Source organism: Pollachius pollachius (genome assembly GCF_949987615.1).
Source record: "Pollachius pollachius genome assembly, chromosome: 2".
NCBI lineage: Eukaryota > Metazoa > Chordata > Actinopteri > Gadiformes > Gadidae > Pollachius > Pollachius pollachius.
This window is the reverse complement of record NC_136935.1, coordinates 42,044,637-42,066,276: the sequence shown is the minus strand read 5'-3', so window position 1 is coordinate 42,066,276 and position 21,640 is coordinate 42,044,637. Positions and strand designations below refer to the sequence as shown.

The window sequence follows — 21,640 nt, the reverse complement described above, 5'->3', positions numbered from 1 at the left end:
ACACAATTTCCCAGAAGTACCAGCGGCACGTTTCGTACGTAGGAACGCAAACTCCAGCCCGACGAGGCCAACCAGAGGCCATATTGGAATCTAGTCGGCTTACACTTGGATGGCACTGAGTGTCTGCCGTTCTGGTAGTCTCTAAAAATTCATCTTCCAAACTTATATCGGAGTATTCTTACACGACATTCCCCTCAAGAGCCTGCCAGTTCTGAAAGGCACGTTGTCTCCGTGTTGTTGTGGAAAGAATGAGTCCAACCGATGCTAAACGAGGAGCTAAACGTAGGAAGAACAAGCGGGGCGGTGGCAGTAGCTGCAGTACTGTCTGCAACAGCAGCAGTGGCAAGGCCGGGGTTGTCTCGGCCCTATGTTCTCAAGGAACGACAACACCTGTCCCTGCAGTAAGTTTTTTGACATCCGATTGCAGTGGAAATGGGAATATAGCGTCAATGGCTGGTCTGAATGGAGAGGTGAGTGTGTCACGATATCCAGTTTGTGGCAAAGCCAGGGTCGCTGTCCACATATCAGCGACACATCTGAATTTGGGCCTGACATGGCAGGCGAGGAAGGAAGCTAATGAACCTCTTGGCAGCTAGACAGTATTCAAATTGGCTTAGTACACATAATAAGGTTTATGTACGTTGCGTTCATATGGTACATACATAGTTAACGATATGCACGATGTGGTACTGACCTCGTTTTGTTATTCTGGTGTAAGAAGGTGGCCCAGTGTTGTCTTATTTCATTAGCTGGGGCTAGCCTTAAACAACCATAACATGGACACTAAGTGAGCGCTATTTAGGTATATTAAAACGTATGTTTAGTTGTTCCACGCCTGTGACATCTACTGAACCTATTGAATAGTGACTTGTCGTTCAGTGTGGGCGATGTGCATTGCTATTTACACAAACATTGGCACATAGGAGTTGCTAACGTGAAGTTAAGTCCTACTGGGCCTTGTTTGAACTTGGGTATTTTTTTATGGACTAGACGAACATCTTTTTGCGTCTAATATTAAGCATATGATTGCACATTTGGTGGATAAGAACATTTATTGCAGATTGTTTGGAAATCTATGACGTTGCGTTGTTTGGATATAGCTAGATATAACACTAGGTTAGCATGTTCCATGCTCCTTAGCTGTTGTACATGTGTACATACACATCCCAACCTGTGACGATGTTGTCAAAGTTTCTGTCTGACACACGCCCAGCAGAACCTTCTTTCGTTTCACACGAAGATAAGTACATAATAGACATACGGTGGTTGGAATAAATACTTTCATAGTTAAAAGGAAATGGAATAGGTGTACTTGTAAATAGACGCACGTTAAATGGAGCCACAGTTCGCCTACATTGCTGGGAGACATGTTATTGCCATGATTTCCCCAAACAATATCGGTACCATTAGGCTATGCTGTTATTTTGTATTTAATGACTTTCTCAATGTATTCTCCTTAGTCTTCCTCAATCAGTTTAAGATTTACCTATGTGCCCCCACACTCTCATGTCAAGAGTTGATTTGATGTGTAAACAAATGTTGATATCTACCAAGCATTGTGATCCTTTTTCCAATATGTGTATGTTGATGCCAAAGACTGACAGCTGGCAGATGTGTTATAATACAGTTCATAAGGTGCAATTGAGTGTTCATGTTGGGGTATTTGTTTTCCCCTAGGTTCCAATGAACAATAGTCTCACACCACAGTTCACAGAGGGGCCAGTCAATGCTGACTTCTCAGGAGTCCTTCAGGTAAATTACTTGATGAGAAAATTCAACAAAAAACGTCCACGATAAGATGGCTGTTTACTCTGCTTTGAACCCCACAGATTTTTAGTGTGTGTGGTTTTGAAAACATGGAAGACGTCTGCCAGGATATAGTTATCAGATTTCAAACTTCAGTAAATAGCCAAGATTATTTATAATTAAAATAAATATTTTTTCTTTACTGTTTGACCCTAAGATGTGCTTGGTTTTAAGGTTGTATAATAAGCTGGCCCGTATGTAGACATGATTCCAGACTGTACATGTTGATTCTGTTACAAGTTTGCGTTACAGACAGAGTTACGCTTTCATTTAAACAGTGACTACCTGAAGTTAAAGCTAAGATGGTTGTGTATTGTTTCTACCATCATTTCATCAACCCTCCCCTCCCCGACCCATAACAGACCCCGTTCACCTTCGGTCTGAACCAGCGGGCACCCTACACGTCCGGTGACCGATGCCTCTTGTGCCGCTGTGAACGCAAAGAAAGTGTCTTACAGTCTGAGACGGAGGGCTGCGGCCAGAATGGTAGTGACCAGCCCACAAAGAACCCCAGTGCCCTACAGCTGCCCCTGTGGGTCTGCCCTGACTGCAGGCGCACGGTGGAGAAGGAGGACCGACAAACCGCTCTGGAGCAATCGCTTGGGGTGAGTCGCGACTCCTTATAAGTCTGATATAGAGTGGTTGCTTTTCTTTGCTCCTCTTTGCCTCTTCATCCTGAATGTAGTTTGATTTAGATATGAAATGCTACTCTGTTTGAAGGTTAGCTATGTTTAGCTATGTCTTGAGTTCAATTGTTGTTTTTGTGGGTTCTTTGTGCTTTAATGTGTCCAGAAGTGTCGAACTTCATCTTTTTGTTTCATGTGTGTGAATGTGAAAGTTATCATATCACCATTTATCATACCTAGGGATGTAACGGTTAACGGTGTAACATTAAACCCCGATAAAAATGTTGTCAATAACAATTACCGTTTTCATTTCAAATAAAACTATTATCTCGTGGATAACCGCGCCCGCGATGTGGAAACTGTGCGCTTAACTCCTTCCCAGCGCTACATCCGAGTCTCCAGAAGTTGCCGCCGCGCAGGCGTACTGTGTAGCCTACAACATAATGTTTTTAAGTTTCTTGAAGATGTAATCATGGCGGAAGGAGGAGACGACAGCGCTCAAGACATCCATCAGCCTTCTAATAGGGATGTGCATTTCTGGCAAAAATACTATTCAATATTCGCTGAGAAGTATTTGAATAATATTCGAAAATCGGTCAATCAAGAACCCCCCACGGCGCACGCAACTCGTATACACGCACACACAATGACACAGGGAGAGGCTTTTATGATTTGTATGAAATCAATCCGTTTATTTCAACAACTGCGCCATCAACATTCAACATCAAAATTATTTCAACGTGGGCTTAGGCAGATAGGCCTACATGCGCCGGAAACAGATCGCTATTTATTTTACTGAAGACAGCCTGCATGACGGTGAACTAGACACGTCTAAAGCATATGGAAACTATGGCCAAAAAAAAACTTCACACGGTGTGTCTTTTTACAATTTATTTGTAACCAGCATTGGTAGTGTTGATCAGCAGAGAAATAGTCTGCCAAAGACGTTGACGTCGCTTAGCAACCGAGGATGCTGGGGTTTCAAAAAAGAAATCCCCTTTCCTTGACAGTGGTCATTATATGCTTAGCAACGGTGAATTATCAAAACATTATTCACCACCAGAAGTTAACCCTTGTTCCTTTTATGTTAAAAGTTGCACCTTTGATAATATAATATATAAATAAATATAATAAACACTGTTACACTTTTTTAAACTATTTCAGTTTGCGTAGGCCTATCAGTGCTTTCTGAACATATTGAACACACTTAAAAAACCCGCAATAATACCGAAAACCGGGATAATTTTGGTCACAATAACCGTGAGGTAAATTTTTCATACCGTTACATCCCTAATCATACCACTGTGTTTTTCTAATAAGCTGTGCTGTAAAAATCATAATTGTAGGACATGGCAGTTTGTCTTGTTGCAGATTTAAAATAAACAAAGATGTAATGAAAGGGTTGATAATTATTATAAATGTCTTAACATGTTTGTGCAATAAAAAATATTTGTATAGATACAGGCATTTCCCTACACCAATATGAGACCCAACTCACATTCATTATATAATTATCATATTCATGTACTATGTTACTGGGTCACAGAACATACCAGCTTAGATATGGACATGCTTGCTTATCTTCAAAGACTTTCAAACCTGGAAGTTAAAAGGTCAAACATAAAGTTTGCATTTTACCTCCCAGTTTTTCATAGGATCACTGTGTCCCTGTAATGTTGTATATTACAGTGTTCGGTCTCATATGGGCTGCATTTCCTATTTCTTAACTGGCATGTCAGAGCCTTTCTTACACTTGAGCACTTGTTTTCAAAGTCTTAATAACCACCACAGGTACATGCCAGCTCTAACACATACATATATTTTATATTGCCTACCAAAAATGGGTTCAAACCCTACAACTCCTTCAACATAAAAAGGGTCTTCTCGAACATACACAAGATAAATAAACCTCACCTCTTCTCATATTTCCCCCTTGCTCAGAGTCAGGACTTCCTTTTACACATGCCTGTGGGCAATGGAGGCCTGGTGCAGGAGCCCGCCCCAGCGGACAGACTGACCACTGCAGTGCCCACCCTACCCATGCTCCCGGCCCCCGACCTCACCACGCCAATGACTGCAGACACTGTGTGCAGCTGTGAAGCCTGCAACGAAAGACGGTCCGTTTCAAGCCATTCCCCGTCTCCCCTTTAATTAACCTTATGTTTTTTTTTATCAGACCATGACTTATAAATCTTAGTGTTTTAGATATTCCTTGGTTAGCATTTTATTGGAATCCAATAAAACTTGAAGTTAATCCTTAGACACATGTCAGTCAGGAGCAGGTGAGGGTTAAGCTTGTTAGAATCTCGCACAGGGCTGCGTACAGGTCGACTGCGAACCCCGGGCATTCGGGTTGAGATGAAACCACCCAAGTCTCCTATCTGCCTTTATTAATCCATTTTGGAAACAGCCGAATCAAACCCCCTCTGCTTCGGCCCTTTGCAGGGAGATCTCGGCCGAGTCGGAGAGGGAGTCCCAGCAGCTGCAGAACCACTGGTCGGAGGTGAGGTACCTGGTGCGCTGCATCTACCGGCAGACGGGAACCCCTCTGGGAGAGGACCACGACCAGCCGCTGGACAGAGACAAGGAGGGCATGAAGGAGCTTGTGGATAGGTAGGACACAGCCCCCCATCATCCTAACCCTTCCCCGAAACGTCCGTCCTCTGAAAGCCTATGAACACAACAAGGCCACAAGGAGAGAATATGTGATAGTACTGCATAAATGTAATGTTGTCTCAGACTAACTTTAGTTGCCATGGGTGTAATGGCCACCATTGAACAAGAAAGTGATTCCGGCTGTTGCATGGATGATTTTTACATTTGTTTATAAGGGATGGTCTTTATGGTTTTCCAAAAGTTTTTCAACTGAGCAATATTTTTGACTGAATAATCAAATTGGAGCCACATGTTATTATTTTATTTTTTTAAACTGCACTTTGCACTAGTTTGGTGAGATAGGAAGTGGTCAGTTTGGCATATTGCTTGGTCAGCTCATTTGGGGACTCCAAACACAGTGACACAGTGACCTGGATGTGTTGGGTGTAGTTCACTGAATGCCAGCTTGACTTGTCAAAATGGGGCCAGATTGAAACATGCTGAGTAGAAACCTAGACGAAAAATTTACCAAAAATATTTTAGGATTCTTGCGCAGACTAATTTCAGCAACTCTCCTGTCAGGCGATAAGTAAGTCACAATGATTTTTATTATTAAAAGCATTTTAAAATATTTTTTATATAGAAATTAGTTCTGTCAGTTTAACGCGTTATTAACGGCGTTAACGCAAACCACATTTAACAGCGTTTATTTTTTTAACGCGCGATTAACGCTCTTTTGGCTTGGCAAACGTTGTCGTGTTTTCACCTGCTGTCTAGCAACAACTAGTCACGTTAGATAAACTACAACACCACACCGGATCTAGCTACACCGGAAACAAAACAACAAGCACGCCGCACAAACTTGTTGGGGCAAGCAAGGATACGGAGCGGATGAAAAACTTCTTAAAAGTGTGTGTGTGTTTGTGTGTCACTCTGTTCGAGCCTGCACGAGAGTTCAATGTTGTCATTAGCTGTTACGTCTTTCTGACCAATCGCAGTTCAAGGCCCACCTGGGCTGTACCACTTCGGGAGGGGCCGCTCAGTTACTCCCCTCTAGACAAAATCGACTTGGTTGCAACGTTGACAGTTTGTGAGTGTTGCGTCTGTTGAGTGAGTGAGAGGTTGCGGGCGCACAGCTCAGGCTGCCGGACGGCGCTGCAACTTTTATAAACGCAATATTGTTATCACGCAGTAATCAGCCCGACAGCCCCGAAACGTTAACGGCCCACTTGAATGCTGGGCATCTGGGGCCTCGCTGTATACAGAGAATATATATACAAACAACAGATCAGTAAGCATGACTGGGACTCCAGTCTGATGCACGAGGCAGCGAGCCTACTCCATCTTCAAGTGCAACAAAAATGTAGAGGAAGGACTGCTATGTATGCATGTCTCCGTCACAATTCTGTCATACTCTTCTACTAACCGCAACCTACTTACTCACTGCCAGGCTTGTATATGGCTAGGAAAGGGCTGATGTATGGAAGAGAACTTGTTATCAGTTAGTATGTTCTGGATTTAAAGAGTTGATAACCTTGTTGATTAGTCACCCTATGCCAGCCCAGCCTTCTGTTAGGGCTCCCAGGCAAGCCCAAAGTCCCCTCTCACCAGGGGAGAGGATACACTGTCACAGCAGGGCTGTTTGTTTTATATCCATCAATGGGTAGGCCATATCCCAATGTAGTATGTTGTATATGGGGCCAGGTCATTAAAGTAAGGCTAAGCAATAAGAAGGAACGTATACACTATAAACAAACTAGTTAACCAAACTCTGCTTAAGGATGTCTTAGTCATTGTAAACTATCATTTTTGTTCACCTCTCTGATGATTGATGAGACTAACTTCCAGTTGTTTTTTTGTTATCACTGGGGTTAGTCAGTGTCATGGGCAGAACAAAACATAAAGTTATAATATGAGGTCATCATCTACAATTAATTTAAATAAGCTACAGCTACTTGCAGATTCACTTGAACAGAATAGAAAACATGTTTATAAACGACTAGCCGTGTGTATTACTATAAATAGAGTTAGGAACAGGGCAATGAGGAGACACTGAACACGTAATTCCTGGAGGGAGAAAGTTCAGAATCGTCCATTGCTGCAACATTAGTCAGAAAAGGACAATTTTGAGCATGCCGGTTGTAGTGGAAGTTCTGCGGAGCACAACAAATATTGCAACATATGTTGTGTCATGTTGTTTGTTTGCAATCAGTATTGCGTATTGATTGATTGATAAGAGATAATTTTGGACACACGCCAAATGTCTGATCACAAACGGGGCAATATTTGAATCAAGACAATTTTACCTGAGATCAGCGTTCAGCCGACGGATCCTTTTGAACTGGATGGCGTGTTTCAAACAGACTGAGGAGGATTGTATTCTGTGTGGCCGTGGATGGACCTCAATGTGTTCTAGTCTGAACGTCAACTATTGTTCTCTCAGGCTGTGTGAGAAGGACCCCTACCAGCTCTACCAGCGGCTGGAGCAGCAGGCGCGGGAGTACGTCCTGGAGATGAAGGTGCGGCTGCTGAAGCACCTGTCTGCTGGCTCCAAGGCCGGGGGTGCGGTGGCGGGGTCCGGGGGTACAGCAGCAGCCCAGGGCGCCCCCCAGGCCCACCAGTTCGTCTCCCTGCTCCTGGACGAGTACAATGCTCTCTGCCAGGCCGCACGCAGCATCAGCAGCTTCCTGCTCACCCTGGTCAGTTGGATATTATTCCCATGCCAGTGAGGCTTTTAAATATGTGTACACAAAGGGAATGTGTTTGATGTCTGAAGTTAATTGAAAGTGTTTTTTTTATTATTTGTTGTGCCACTTTCATCGGCCCATAGTCCCCCATAACTCACCTTGGCATGTTTGTAGTAATCTCACCATGCCAGAATTTGGCTCCCAACTCGGTTTAAGGTCTCGTAAAAGCTCAACAAAATGGAAAGGTAATCAGTAGACGGTGCAATGCGATATCACTCGCAGTACGCTTTTCTAAACTAAGTTCCACGGTTTCCCATCAAATGTCATTGTTCCTCCCCTTCTCGAGGCAGGTATTCCCCAATCCCCGGAAACTAGTTAAATGTCTGCCTCAGTCTCTTTAACCAGCTCTTCTTAGAGCGACTTTTGTAGATGCCTTATCTGGGCCTTCATTCCAATGTCTTATTTTGTTTCAGGAGAATGAACACCTCCAGAAGTTCCAGGTGACATGGGAGCTGCACAACAAGCACCTTTTTGAGAACCTGGTGTTCTCTGAGCCAATCTTGCACAGCAGTTTACCTGCACTGGTTGCACAGCTGAAGTAAGTCATTGTTTAACTATGGCTCACGTCCTCTAAGGTGTTCAGTTCCCAAGAGGAACGTTGCGGTGTCGAGATTTGTTTTCTCTTTTTGGCCTAGAGATGTATTTAAGAGTTGCATCACTTGCCAAATTCTGCTTCGGACAGCGGTAAAAGGGATCAACTGTATAAAGCAACCAGGCCCAAATGATACGGCTCACTGATGTTATGAGAGTAAATCTTTAACTTGCTATAGCGTCAACCCATTTAAATGATTAATTATCAAGTTTCATCAAGGGTTTGGTTCTATAATCTCCAAAAATTAACTTTTCATATATTCCTTTTGAGCTAGTGTAGGCAATTTTGAGAAACCAGCAAGAGTAAGCAACATTTTAAAATGATCCAACTGAAAAATCCCACACCTCCCTTCAGGCCTCCCTAAAACCACTCCTGCAGAACACAGGACTAGCTCGCTAGCTTTAGCAATTGCTCTGCCTTGCTCGGTGGATGAATCTGGTGGGCAATGAGTGCACAGGTAGAAGATTTCGTTTTTTATGTCAAGAGCATTTGATTTATTGAGTTCCATCTCAATGTGAAGGTAATTTCAACAAAATACGCTTCTAAAATATATTTCCTACCCTAGCTTTAAAGTAGAAAAGCGAGGCTCATCTCTTTTTGGTGAAAGTGATCGGTTTAATTAGGTAATTCTCGGGAATGTACGAAGATGACACGCATGGAGCAGATCCCAAGGATATCAAGTGACACATTTCAAGCAAAAATAGAACATTTTGTAAAATAGACACTAGTGTGAACTGCACGTCGACAAAGATTTGTAGTATCTTGTATTATTCCTTTTTTTAACCTGTGATACTTGTGAAACGTTATATATAGGAAGCAAAAAATAAACAATCCAAACGTCTCTCATTTCAACGCCATTTTGAGTCTAGTGAAGATGTGACCTCATCAAACCGCTGCTGACTCTGTGTCCCAGACCCAAAGCCTGTGTACACACCAGCTTCCTGATTGTGCCCCGTGTCTCAGCCCCGTCTCTGCTTCCAGACAGGGCTCGTCCTCACATGACTCATACAGTGAGGACATGTACGGCGCCCTGCTGGAGAGCTACCAGCAGCTGCAGCAGGACATGGCCGCGGTGGCAGCCAAGTGGCAGGAGTGCGAGAGGAGGATCGATGACTATGTGGACGAGCAGGTAGGCGCCTCTCTATACCCCTCACTTCTTGTGATGACCAATTTCTTCCTGTGGCGACGGAAACAAAAACATATCAACCCGTATTTTTTGCTGACATTGGTGCACTGAGTAAATCCGCTTGTGATAATCTAATTAGTGTCATTGTGATATTTGTTGTGGAGGTGATTGAGGTGTTAGTTCAGGATGTCAACATGTGAGATGTCTTGCAGCTGCTTTTTAAGGTGGAGGGTCAGAATCTAACCAATCAACGAACAGAGCCACACAAGTCTTTGATTAGTAAAAACGTAAGATTATAACCTTTCCATGTTTTATTGTTGTACCCTAGATTGAAATGGTAGCTCCTGTAGTCAAGAGTGTGAGGTAGTTGTTGATTTGCTTCCAATGTTTCTTTCCATATGATTTTGACCTCACCAGCAATGCTATATGTTTAGCTTTATGGCTTAAGTAATATGAAACGTTGCATGTAATAGACGTTTAAGATAACACACTTCACTTCTGCTTCTTCTTCAACACAACGCACAACAACGCCACAAACAAGAAAAATAATGTCCTCCTTATAATTCTTTTGGATTTCCAGACACTGAAAACAAAACAGCAGATGCTTAAAGAAGATTGGGAGTTTTTTAAACAAAGAAGATTCATAGAAGAGCAGGTATAATATGCAAACATAATATTAGGAAGCTGGTGTGACAAAATCATAGGAAACATCCCATAGTGAACGTGCACGGCTCATAGTTCCTGCTTTGTGTTCCTTTCTTTAGTTAACGAACAGTAAAAAGTCTACTCCGGGGGATAACTTCGAAGACACAATGAGAATGCTCTCCTCTCGGCTCAGCATCCCAGATTGTCCAAACTGCAATTACCGAAGAAGGTTAGTACTTAGGAACCACTGCCATTTCAAAATCAATAATGTAATCAAAATCCTTGATAGCCCATTCAGGTTATTTGGTGTATTGACATGTTTGAACATAAGCAATAGCAGAGCGGACATGTCCGATTTCAGTGTAGTACCTGTTTTACAGATTGGATACGTTTCCATCTTCCCACCTGCGGTACACGTTCTGCTGATATTCATCCTAACCAGCCTTCCTTACAGCCCCCACCGTGCGCAACTAACACTGCCCCCTCCGCCCAGGTGCACATGTGACGACTGTAGCCTCTCCCACATCCTCACCTGCGGCATCATGGACTCCCCGATGGCCGAGGACCTCCACATCAAGCTGCCCATGCACGGGGAGCCGCCCCGGGGCTACCTGGCCGAGGTGCACCCCCCCAGCCTGTCCTCCGGTAGTTCGGCCTCGGGCTCCAACTCCAGCTCCCCGGTCACCATCCAGCAGCACCCCCGCCTCATGCTGCCCCAGGGAGACACGCACAGCTTGTGAGTCCCTCTGGCCCCGCCCCACTACCCTCCAGGCCGCGTCGTCGAACAGGGATGCTAAGAATAATAATAATAATACATTTAATTTAGAGGCGCCTTTCAAGTTACCCCAGGATTTGGTGCAGATGGGTCGGATTGCACCGTGAGCCGCGTGAGCCCAGTTGCATTGTGAGGGGAGCGTGCTGCAGTGGGCTGCACAGTGCGCAGTACTGCAAGGATTCCAAAAACTGTTTAGCAGACGTTTTAGTTTTTCTTATTGTTGCATCATGGTTCAGTGTGTCATTTTCACACGCCTTGTACCTGAAATGTTAAGTTATTTAGGTGTTATTGTCACATCTAAAGCGTGAACTAGTTGATCAGTTGTTCATTATTTACACAGTGACACCTTATTAAATACATGGCTGTCCTTCTTTTATTTGGTCATCACGTTTTTATTTATTTTTTCTTTGAGGAGGGTTTACAAAGTTAATCCTCCAACAATTATCGTGCTCAGAGACCCATAATCCCCCCCATCCACCCACCTTCCCCGCCCACAACCCACAACTCTCATGTTTTTATTTCCTGGTTTGTGCCGACAGCATCAGCGACGACGACGAAGGCCCGCCGATGTCTGCCAAGTTCGGGGACGTGTACGCCATGAGTGCCTACGAGGACCACAGCGTCGCCACGGGCGCCGTGAACGGCCTGCACGCCGACCTGAACGGGGGAGGAGAGAGCGCAGAGCTGAAGGTGAGGGCGGTGAAGGTTCACACTCTGTGTTCACAACCTATTTCATGCTGCCGGGACAGCACCATGCAGGGAACACGTTAAACAGAGAAACATGCTTTTGGAACAGCAAACCTGGTTTAAAAATTAGGTTGGATGATGATAATGAAGATACTAAGGGGGAAAAGTAAGAAAATGATAGGACTGTAAGAAGCTGATTATAGCAAGTCAATTAAATACGAAAACCACTCCTCTGAATAAACCGTCCTCTTCGTCCTCTTCCTCAGGGTCTGAGCAGCAGCAGCAGCTCCTCGGAGGGCGAGGAGGAGGAAGAGGAGGAGGCTGACGGAGGGGGCGCCGGCGAGCCCCCCGGGCGTCCAATGGACCACCCCTCTGGGACGGGCAACAGCCCCCCTCCCTCCTACAACCACCAGCTGGTACGGCCGATCGCATCGCACCGCATCACCTTAGACCCGGGATGCCTTTCTTGCTTTGTGAGAGCTGGGAAGAAAAATAAGCAGGCGTTGTTTAGAATGTTCAATGTCTCATCCTGCCTCCACTCACATTGCACATTATGTTTTAATATCATTAACGGTTCCCGTTTCATTTTATTACGTTTTGTCACGAGCGAAGCTCCTCCCCCTGTCTCTCTGTTCATTTGTATGTGTGTGTGTGTGTGTGTGTGTACACTCCGGACAGCACCGCCGGTAGCCACGCCCTCCCATTACGTTACTCCATCGCTCAACGCATTCAAACCTGCCCAGTGGGACGCACACCGTTGCTGTGTGTCTTCGGGCCAATCAGTGAGCCCGCTGTGGTCTGTGTTTGCGGCCGCAGGTAGAGCAGGCCCAGCACGCCTGCCAGTGCCACGTCTGCAGCCAGGAGCCCGGCTCCACCTCCTCCTCCACCGTCTCCTCCTCCTCCTCCTCCCTGCCCTCCAGCCGCCTCCAGACCCCCGCCCCCCCGCCCGCGTTTGGACAGCAGTTCTTCGCGGACACCAAGGCCCCCTCCGCCCACCCCGCCCTCCACCTCTACCCGCACATCCACGGCCACCTGCCCCTGCACAACCTGTCCCACCTGCCCCGGCCGCTGCTCCACCCCACCCTCTACCCCCCCAGCTCGCCCCTCACACACAACAAGGTCAGTGTGTGTGTGTGTGTGTGTGTGTGTGATGTACCTTTTTGGTAATTTTTTCAAGGGAACATTTCAATTCGAAAAACGTTATATTCTCTTATCAGTCGTGTCTTAGGTTTTCTCCCAATCTGGTTTGATCTTCCTCTTCAAACTATTTCCATTTTTACATCTGTGCATTTGTACTGCTCTTCCCTGTGTCGATCCTTCTTTCCGCCACAAGGGGTCACCCTCGGCCTAAAATGGACTCGTTTGTTATCATCAGACCAGTATTGTCTTCACCTGATGAAAGGAGCCCACCCTTAAGCCATCCACTGACCCCTGAACCCCACACCTTCCTTCCAGCCCCTCCCTCCGGCCCCCTCATCGAACCACTCTGCGGCCAAGCAGCCGGCCTTCAGCCCCTCCCTCCCGGACCACGTGTACCAGAACTGCTTCGGTGCGGCGGGGGGCGGCACCGGGGACTGGAACAGCTCGCTGCAGTGCCTCTCGCTCAAGTTCGAGAACCTGTGGGACGCCGCAGTGATGAAAAGCCTCAACACCTCCATGCTGCTGCCAGAGTCCCTTCCCGGTGAGTCCGGCGCAGCGGTGCACCACCAGGGGGCCCCAGTCACCACGTTTTTGGATTAATTAGATTCAAATATGAATCTACAAAGTGCCTAATTCTGCCTACCAATGCATTGCCTTGTTTAAAATAGCGTGTCAAGAGCCACATTCATTCACTGGGACTTTGATATTACCTGCCGACGTTGATCGGGCTAAATCCGATGGATGTTAGAAGTTGGGGGGAAAATAATGCATCTCGTGCTTGCGTCTCAAATGCTGGTCTAGACCTGGCACGTGTATTCAAAAGCCACCTCAGAAAGCTAAACCCCTCTTGGCTGAGACTAAACCCGTTAAATGAACGCTCTGCCTGACGTCTCTCTGACCTCCATGTGACCCATGAACCCTGCCTGTTCTCCCCCCCCCCCTACACAGGTGACATGCTCAGGCCCCCCCTCCCCGACGTACCCCTCCCCCAGCCCACCTACATCGGCGCCCACCGGGACGGCCTCTCGCTGGCCGCTCCTCTACCTCCTCCCTCGTGCTCGTCCTCCTCCTCGTCCTCCTCCTGCTCCACCTCCTCCATGATGGAGGCAAAGGAGCAGAAGAAGAGCGGCGCCAAGAAGAAGTGTCTGTACAACTTCCAGGACGCCTTCCTGGAGTCGCACCGCGTGGCCATGGCCACCTCGGGCTCCACGGCCTCCGTGTCCTGCACCGCCACCACTGTGCAGTCAAGTAATAACCCCACCCTCCACCTCTCATCCAAAAGACCCAACTCTTTAGGTAACACAGGGGCGCGGTCAGGGCAGGGGCTACTGTAGGTTGGTTACCTCAAGCTTATAAGGCTTTGAAGGGCTGCTCTTTGGTTTTGGTTGAGATTTTTTTCCCTTGGTACCCGCAGTCACAGTCTCAGGGAGATTCCGATGTTTATTTTAGCTTTTGTTTGCTTGCATATTTCAAAGGTCTGTTTTGCTTATTTTGTACCTCCCGTTATTAATCAGATTGCGTTTCTTGGTGTGTTCATGTTTATCTTGTTTTAAGTACACGGCCCATTTGGTTTCATCCACTGTGACATTAACCACATGGTCGTCTAGCTGTTAACTATAGTTAACGCTTTTCATCATCTCCTAACACCACCACCGTCCACCGCCTTCCTATTGCCCTGACACTGCGATCATGACCCTGGGTCTCCGTCTGTCCATCCATCCCCCCCCCCAGACGACGTGTTCCACAGTCTAGGCAAAGAGGACCACCGGCTACCCAGCCCGGCAGCCCCCAGGAACAGCCCCACGGGCCTGGCCTCCCTCCCCCTGCTCTCAGGTCCCAGCCTGCCCACGGCGCCCACCACCCACCTGCCCACCATGGGCTCACAGCCCTTCCCGAGGATGCCCACCCCCGCCCCCGGGTTCCTGGAGGCCCACCACCAGGGCCTGTGCCTCTCGCCCGCCGAGCCCCCCGCCCCGTCCATCGACGGTCCCGTCAGCGCGCCGCCCAGCGTATGCAGGTCAGTCTGCTGCCCGCCTATGATCAAGTCTGTATTTATTATACGCTGCTGCCCGCCTATGTTTTAGTCTGTATTTATTATACACTGCTGCCCTCCTATGTTTCAGTCTGTATTTATTATACACTGCTTCCCTGCTATGTTTCAGACTGTATTTATTATACGCTGCTGCCCTCCTATGTTTCAGTCTGTATTTATTATACAGTTCTGCCCTCCTATGTTTCAGACTGTATTTATTATACACTGCTGCCCTCCTATGTTTCAGTCTGTATTTATTATACGCTGCTTCCCTGCTATGTTCAGTCTGTATTTATTATACAGTTCTGCCCTCCTATGTTTCAGTCTGTATTATTATACAGTTCTGCCCTCCTATGTTTCAGACTGTATTTATTATACACTGCTGCCCTCCTATGTTTCAGTCTGTATTTATTATACGCTGCTTCCCTGCTATGTTCAGTCTGTATTTATTATACAGTTCTGCCCTGCTATGATTCAGTCAGTATTTATTATACACTGCTGCCCTCCTATGTTTCAGTCAGTATTTATTATACAGTGCTTCCCTGCTATGTTTCAGTCAGTAAAGGAAAGCAATCCACGGTTAATAACAGGGCTGGGTAATTAACTACACACCACAGCAATCTAGAAGCAATAAGACAAAGAAAATGAAACTTAAGATTACACTGCTTAGCCAGAGATCTGCTTGCCCCCCCCCCCCCAGTGATCCGGACTGCGAGGGCCATCGGTGCGAGGGCAACGGGGCCTACGAGCACCAGCCCTACGACGGGGAGGAGAGCCAGGACGAGGACAGCTGCTCCGAGCACAGCTCCTCCACCTCCACCTCCACCAATCAGAAGGAGGGGAAGTACTGTGACTGCTGCTACTGCGAGTTCTTTGGTCACGGAGGGGTAAGAACGCCAGCTCCTTTTTATGTGACCTCAGGAGAGTTTGTGTCAGCCAATCAAACATCTCCGGTTTATTTTAAATAGTGGTAGTATTGCATATCAATATTAGTGTTTTGCTTTTCTTTTTCCCGTATGATTCTTATCAATCCATACGCGAGATCAACAACGTTTAATAATTAAATAACCGCCTATTTGTGTACATTTTTTGTTTCATAAATATAAATAACGGTCAATAGTAACACGCGGAAACCGAGGGAAATGATCTACACTGCCGACGGGTCATTTACCGCTCCCTGGCTGACCTCTGACCTGTGCCTAGCCCCCGGCGGCGCCCACCAGCCGTAACTACGCCGAGATGCGGGAGAAGCTGCGCCTGCGCCTCACCAAGCGGAAGGAGGAGCAGCCCAAGCGGGAGGAGCAGCAGCCGGTGGTGGAGCGGGACGGGGGCGTGGAGGACCACCGGCGGGTGGAGGACCTGCTGCAGTTCATCAACAGCGCCGACAGCAAGCCCACCTCCAGCTCCAAGGCGGCCAAGAGGGCCCGGCACAAACAGAAGAAGGTGGGGGTGGTGGTTTTTGTTTTTAACCGTTTGCCCGATCGACCTCTCGCGCGTCGCGCATTTGTTTTTAAACGCTGCCTCTACCGTTTGCTACGTGTTTACTGTTTACTTGTTTACTGTTCATCACCGCTGACTAGATTCCTATGTTTACTTTCTTATTTTGCACATTTGTATTCATTTCCGCATTTGTCCTTAATTGAGCTTTTTGCGTTTTGTAAAGGACCCACAAAATGGGCTTACAAAGTAGCTCTGTCAAAAGCACCTCCTAACGGTTCTTGCCCTCTGTGACCCGTTGCGTGCCAGCTGGAGGAGAAGGCCCGGCAGGAGGTGGAGGCCCGCGAGCGCGAGCAGCAGCTCCTGGAGGAGGAGCGGCGGCGGCGGCAGCAGCAGGAGGAGGAGGAGGCGGCGCTCCAGCGGGAGCTCCTCCGGCTGCAGGAGCTGCAGCACCTGCGCGCCGCCAAGAAGAAGCGGCGGGAGCGCGCCAAGGAGAACACGGCGCCGCCGCAGAACAGCCCGCAGCCCCTGAAGCAGACGGCGCAGAACGTCCTGGAGAACCTCCACAACGGCAAGTCGCAGCTCCTCCACGGCCTCATCCGCCTGCCCGGCCACAAGGAGCCCCGCTTCGAGGCCACGCCCACGCCGCCGCCGCCGCCGCCGCCGCCGCCGCAGCTCCACAAGCAGCACATCCCAAAGAGCCACCGGGAGAAGGCCACGCCTCCGGCCCAAGCCTCCCTCGCCCCAGGCTCCCTGCCCTCCTCCCCGCTCCTCAACGGCACCTCCCCGGCGCCGCACCCGGAGCTCCACGGCAAGGCTCAGGTCCGCTCGGCCTCCCGGACAGCGTGCTGCGAGGCGGCGGTCAGGAAGACGCCGGAGAAGCCCCGGGGCTGTGACGCGGCCGGGCCGCTGACCAACGGCACGGCGCCCGCCTCCGCCGCCGCGCCCCACACCAAAGCAACGCAACCCAGGGCTGCCGCGGAGGCCCTGACCCCCCTCCCAACCGCGGCCCAGCCCGGAAGAGAGGACCCGCAGCAACTCCACCACCAACACCACCACCTCCTCCACCACCACCGGGTCGGCAGCGGGAAGAGGCAGCACCAGAGCCACGCCTCCCCTGCGCCTCCTCCTCCTCCTCCTCCTCCTCCTCCTCCTCATCAGCCCCATTACCCCCAGGGGAGGGAGGAGAGAAGGAGCCCACCTGTGTTGAACCACCACCACCACCACTCATCATCCTCCTCTTCGTCACCCCCGCTGCCGCCGCCACCGCCGCCGGCCGGCCAATCGGAGCAGCCCCAGCAGAACGGCAAGCCCCCCAAGGCGGAGTCGCCCCAGCCCAAGGGCAAGGCCAAGAAGAACAAGAAGAAGAAGGGGGACAAGATGAACAGCTCCATTGGTGGGTGTACTCACTGCCTGGTTTGGGTTCCCTGCCTGTTTTTTGTATTACTTCAGACAGGCGGTATAGGGTCTTGCTTGCTTGTTTTGTATTACTTCAGACAGGCGGTATAGGGTCTTGCTTGCTTGTTTTGTATTACTTCAGACAGGCGGTATAGGGTCTTGCTTGCTTGTTTTGTATTACTTCAGACAGGCGGTATAGGGTCTTGCTTGCTTGTTTTGTATTACTTCAGACAGGCGGTATAGGGTCTTGCTTGCTTGTTTTGTAGTACTTTGGGTCGGTCGGTCTAAGTCTCTTTTTTTGCTTGAATATGTCATTGATCGTAAGATCAGAGATAAAGTTCAAGAAGTTAGACTCTCCCCTTTTAAACTTTATTCCAGTTACACCATAGCCGGGAATCACAAATTAAGACCTCAAGGCTAATCCATTTATCCGTTTTGATTGTTTTGTTGTCGTGATTAACAGTAATCAGCTGTTCAGACATTTTAAATAATGAAGGAATTTAATGATTTGAGGATATTATTTATTTTTACCAATTTATTGTTAATCCATTGAGACAGTGGGTTTAGATCCTTTCCTGGTAGCTTTTTTTCTGTTTACTGGGCTAGCTCCTTATACTCGTACAGTACAGTTATCCTAGCAATGTGAAGTTTGGCAGTTCAATTAGTCTGTTTGTATCTCATTGTGTGGCACATTATCTCGTTCCAGACGACGTATTCCTGCCAAAAGACATCGATCTGGATAGCACTGAAATGGATGAGACTGAGAGAGAGGTTGAGTATTTCAAAAGGTATGTTTGGCAAAATGCTTCCTCGTCATTCGAAACGTAATGGTGATCTGAAAGTCGCCAGAGTTAACCGCAGACAGAGAAATGTGATCACTGCCAGGAGAGTTCATAATGTTTTATTTCAACCGAAAGAGTATGCGGAAGATTGACCAAAACTAAAGGCTAAGCTAAAAAACAATGCAAGGAAATGAAAGTACATGATGTTAGTTATGTGGAACAGCGGACAGTCAAGTATTTGAGGGAGAATGATCTAATAGATAAAATAAGAGTGAGATTTGGAAACTTATGAGGAGTCTGGTTCATATACCGTCATAGCTGGTATAACGTTGGAAAAATAGAAGCTAAGACGTCCATCATGATGAGGGCGCAAGTGCCTAAGAAGAAGAGGAATGCTTCGACATCCCATTCCTATCCCTCCTGCCTGTGTATGCGGCGGTTCTGACCTCTCTGTCTCCCCCATCAGGTTCTGCTTGGACTCTGCCCGTCAGACCCGCCAACGGCTTTCAATCAACTGGTCCAACTTTAGCCTAAAGAAAGCAACGTTCGCCGCACACTGAGGACGTCTGTGAGTGACTTATGGCTGAGTGACGTTATCAGCGCCCCCCCCCACCCCATGGCCGGGCTCGCAACCCCAACCCCACCTCTTGTACCCCCAGACACCACACCCCACACCATTCTGGCCCACCTGTCGTGCCCTGACCTTCCCTTCTGCTGTGCCCAGATCACACACACACACACGCTGCCTTGCTTTGTTCCCGTCGCTGCTTCGTGGGCCAGCCACAACCTCCATCGGATTGATCTTGAAAAGAAAAAAAAATACACAAAAATTATGCGATAAGAAAACGATTATTATCGACACACAAAAAAAAAACATGAAAAATCTGCTACCTTCTGATGAATTTTCCTTGCGTGCTTGTGTGCTTTTCAGTCCAAATAGGGGGGCGGTGTATCTCTCTCTTGCTCTCTATCTCTCTATCTCTCTCTCTCTCTTGACCGAAAAGCCATGTTCTGAAAGTTATCGTTTCTGACATTGGCTGATCTGTAGTCAAAAGTGCTAACTATGTTTGGATGGAATCCTTCCAAAATAAAAGAGACACAGACAAATTGTTGTAATAATTAAAAATATGAATATATGTGTATATATATATATATTTGTGTATATATATATATATGTGTATATATATATATATATATATATATATGTGTATATATATATATATATGTGTATGTGTATATATATATATATATATATATATGTATATGTATATATATATATATATATATATATATTTATATATATATATATATATAAAAATGATACTTGATTTGTTGTGGCTCACTACCCTATTGTTTCCAAATGTTTCTAGCATGGCATCTCCTTTGACAAGGGAATGGGCTGGTTCGCTGGTCCCCTCTACCTGCCTCCCAGCCAGCTTAACTTAAGAGAGAGGCGGAAGACTCAATACTTGACTGTTTTTTTTTTTTTCTTGGTTCACTTGACAAACTGTTCAGTTAATGTACCAGTTACAAAAATGATTTAAATTTTTATTTGTTTTGTTTTATTTGTTTTTGGATTATTATTATTATTATTATTATTATTATTATTATAGCCAGCTTGTATCAGAATACTTTCAGAATGGAATTCACGCTATCAATCTGTTATAGAGTGTATATTGTATTAACACTGAGGCCAGACTGGCTACCTTTTAACATATTGTTAAGTAATATTAAATCTTGTCTTTCTTTTTTGAAAGATGGAATACAAGTAGTATAGCAGGATACGTGTCTTGTGTCAAACCTTATTTCCAGCACACGTTGACAATAAAAGGCATGTGCACCTTAAAGAGCGCTCATATTGAGACGGTGACGAGCTGTTGATACTGCACACAGGGCCCACTTCACTTTAGCTCCTTTTCTCGGGTTCATTGCTGTTGATGAGGGAATCGGGCTTTAAAGTTCGATGTTAGTAAAGCACACATTTGTTGTCCGACCGCAGCACTGCTCACACCTCATTTGGTCATGTATATGTGTGTACCGGTGGCTCCTATGATATATTAAAGTAGTATATACTGTAGATGCCACCCTTACCCACATGTATAAAACATATGATCCTCATATGTCAAGTTTTAATTTTTTGGGATTAGTAACGCATTCAATTACAGTACAATTTCTTATTGGTAACCTGATTTGTTGAAACGATAACGTTACAATGACACAGCATCCTTCTCTAGGAGTGACTCAGGTGTTTTAAAGTTTTTCCCTTTTGTTTCCAGCAGCCCTTTAAGAAGGGAATTTCACCAAGAAACTACCAGACTTAATTAATTAGAGGAAATGGTGGAACACACAATGCTCTCGGAACAAAAGGTTTTGGTCTTGTAAGAACACACAGTGTGAGTCATGGTTAAGATCAGGTGTGTGACAATCATTCACTTGGGTCACACGTTTTACAATGGTGCTGCCAAATTCATTTTTAGAGCTCGGGTTGATAAGCGGGTCACGAGGTCAGATCGTTTTGAACGGCTATGATTTATATAAATCATAGAAATTATCCTTCAAGATTTATTTATATCTTATAAATTACATCATGTATCATTTTGCTGTGTTATTTCGAAATTTTGACATCTGTTTTGGTAGAAAAACACATTATGGCGCAATAGACCAACATCATTTTCAGTCTTGGCAGACTGTCAATGTTACAGGGAATGATACGGCATGATTGTACAGGGTACAATGTCCTCTAGTTTTATAGAACAATTTGGAGGGGGGTTTTGTATCTGAGCTATTCAATTGAAGGGTTCTACCATATAAGTACTTTTGGACTTCCCATGGCTGTCGCAAGCTTGTAATTAGCAATGGGAACTTTTTGATTGTCGGTACCCTGAAGCATTTCAGGATCATATGTCCAACCATCGTGGAACCCCTCCCCCCTTACTGTCCTTCCTGGTATTTGCCAAGAATGTATACAACCAAAGTCTACATCCATAGACTACATCAGTTTACAACCAGCGTCAGCCATTGAAGTTGGACGGCTGCTTTAGGGAATTCCCTGGTGATTACAATGTTGAAGCACAACAGTCCCCTTTTGTGGTGCTTGTAAGTCTACAGTCAGCTACAGGAACTGATTTTACCACCAGTCATCTGACTTATATTTATAACTTTCAGAAAGGTCCCACAGCACCAGAGTGGAAATGTGTGACCCACTTTATTTCCATGGCTGTTGGGGAAGGTGAGTGAATGAGTCCCGGTGGG

At 46.5% G+C, this 21,640-nt stretch overlaps 1 protein-coding gene across 8 annotated transcripts; it reads left to right on the top strand.

Moving 5' to 3' along the window:
• Nucleotides 1-101: 101 nt before the first annotated feature.
• Nucleotides 102-20,151, top strand: fam193a (family with sequence similarity 193 member A). Of its 8 annotated transcripts, XM_079758565.1 has the most exons (24): nucleotides 102-470; nucleotides 1,678-1,752; nucleotides 2,169-2,411; nucleotides 4,374-4,549; nucleotides 4,878-5,045; nucleotides 7,471-7,726; nucleotides 8,188-8,312; nucleotides 9,330-9,495; nucleotides 9,705-9,779; nucleotides 10,073-10,147; nucleotides 10,257-10,366; nucleotides 10,631-10,873; nucleotides 11,452-11,602; nucleotides 11,866-12,015; nucleotides 12,416-12,718; nucleotides 13,055-13,280; nucleotides 13,688-14,035; nucleotides 14,471-14,756; nucleotides 15,472-15,658; nucleotides 15,975-16,214; nucleotides 16,518-17,604; nucleotides 18,313-18,394; nucleotides 18,855-18,956; nucleotides 19,759-20,151. In XM_079758565.1, the coding sequence occupies exons 1-23, from the start codon at nucleotides 249-251 to the stop codon at nucleotides 18,946-18,948; spliced, it is 5,088 nt and encodes a 1,695-aa protein (XP_079614691.1). In that variant the 5' UTR covers nucleotides 102-248; the 3' UTR covers nucleotides 18,949-18,956; nucleotides 19,759-20,151. The 8 variants fall into 8 exon arrangements, with proteins under 8 accessions (XP_079614691.1, XP_079614694.1, XP_079614697.1 ...); XM_079758568.1 differs by lacking the exon at nucleotides 19,759-20,151 and having other exon boundaries at nucleotides 102-401; nucleotides 18,855-19,520; XM_079758571.1 differs by lacking the exon at nucleotides 19,759-20,151 and having other exon boundaries at nucleotides 9,348-9,495; nucleotides 13,688-13,987; nucleotides 18,855-19,520.
• Nucleotides 20,152-21,640: the final 1,489 nt, after the last annotated feature.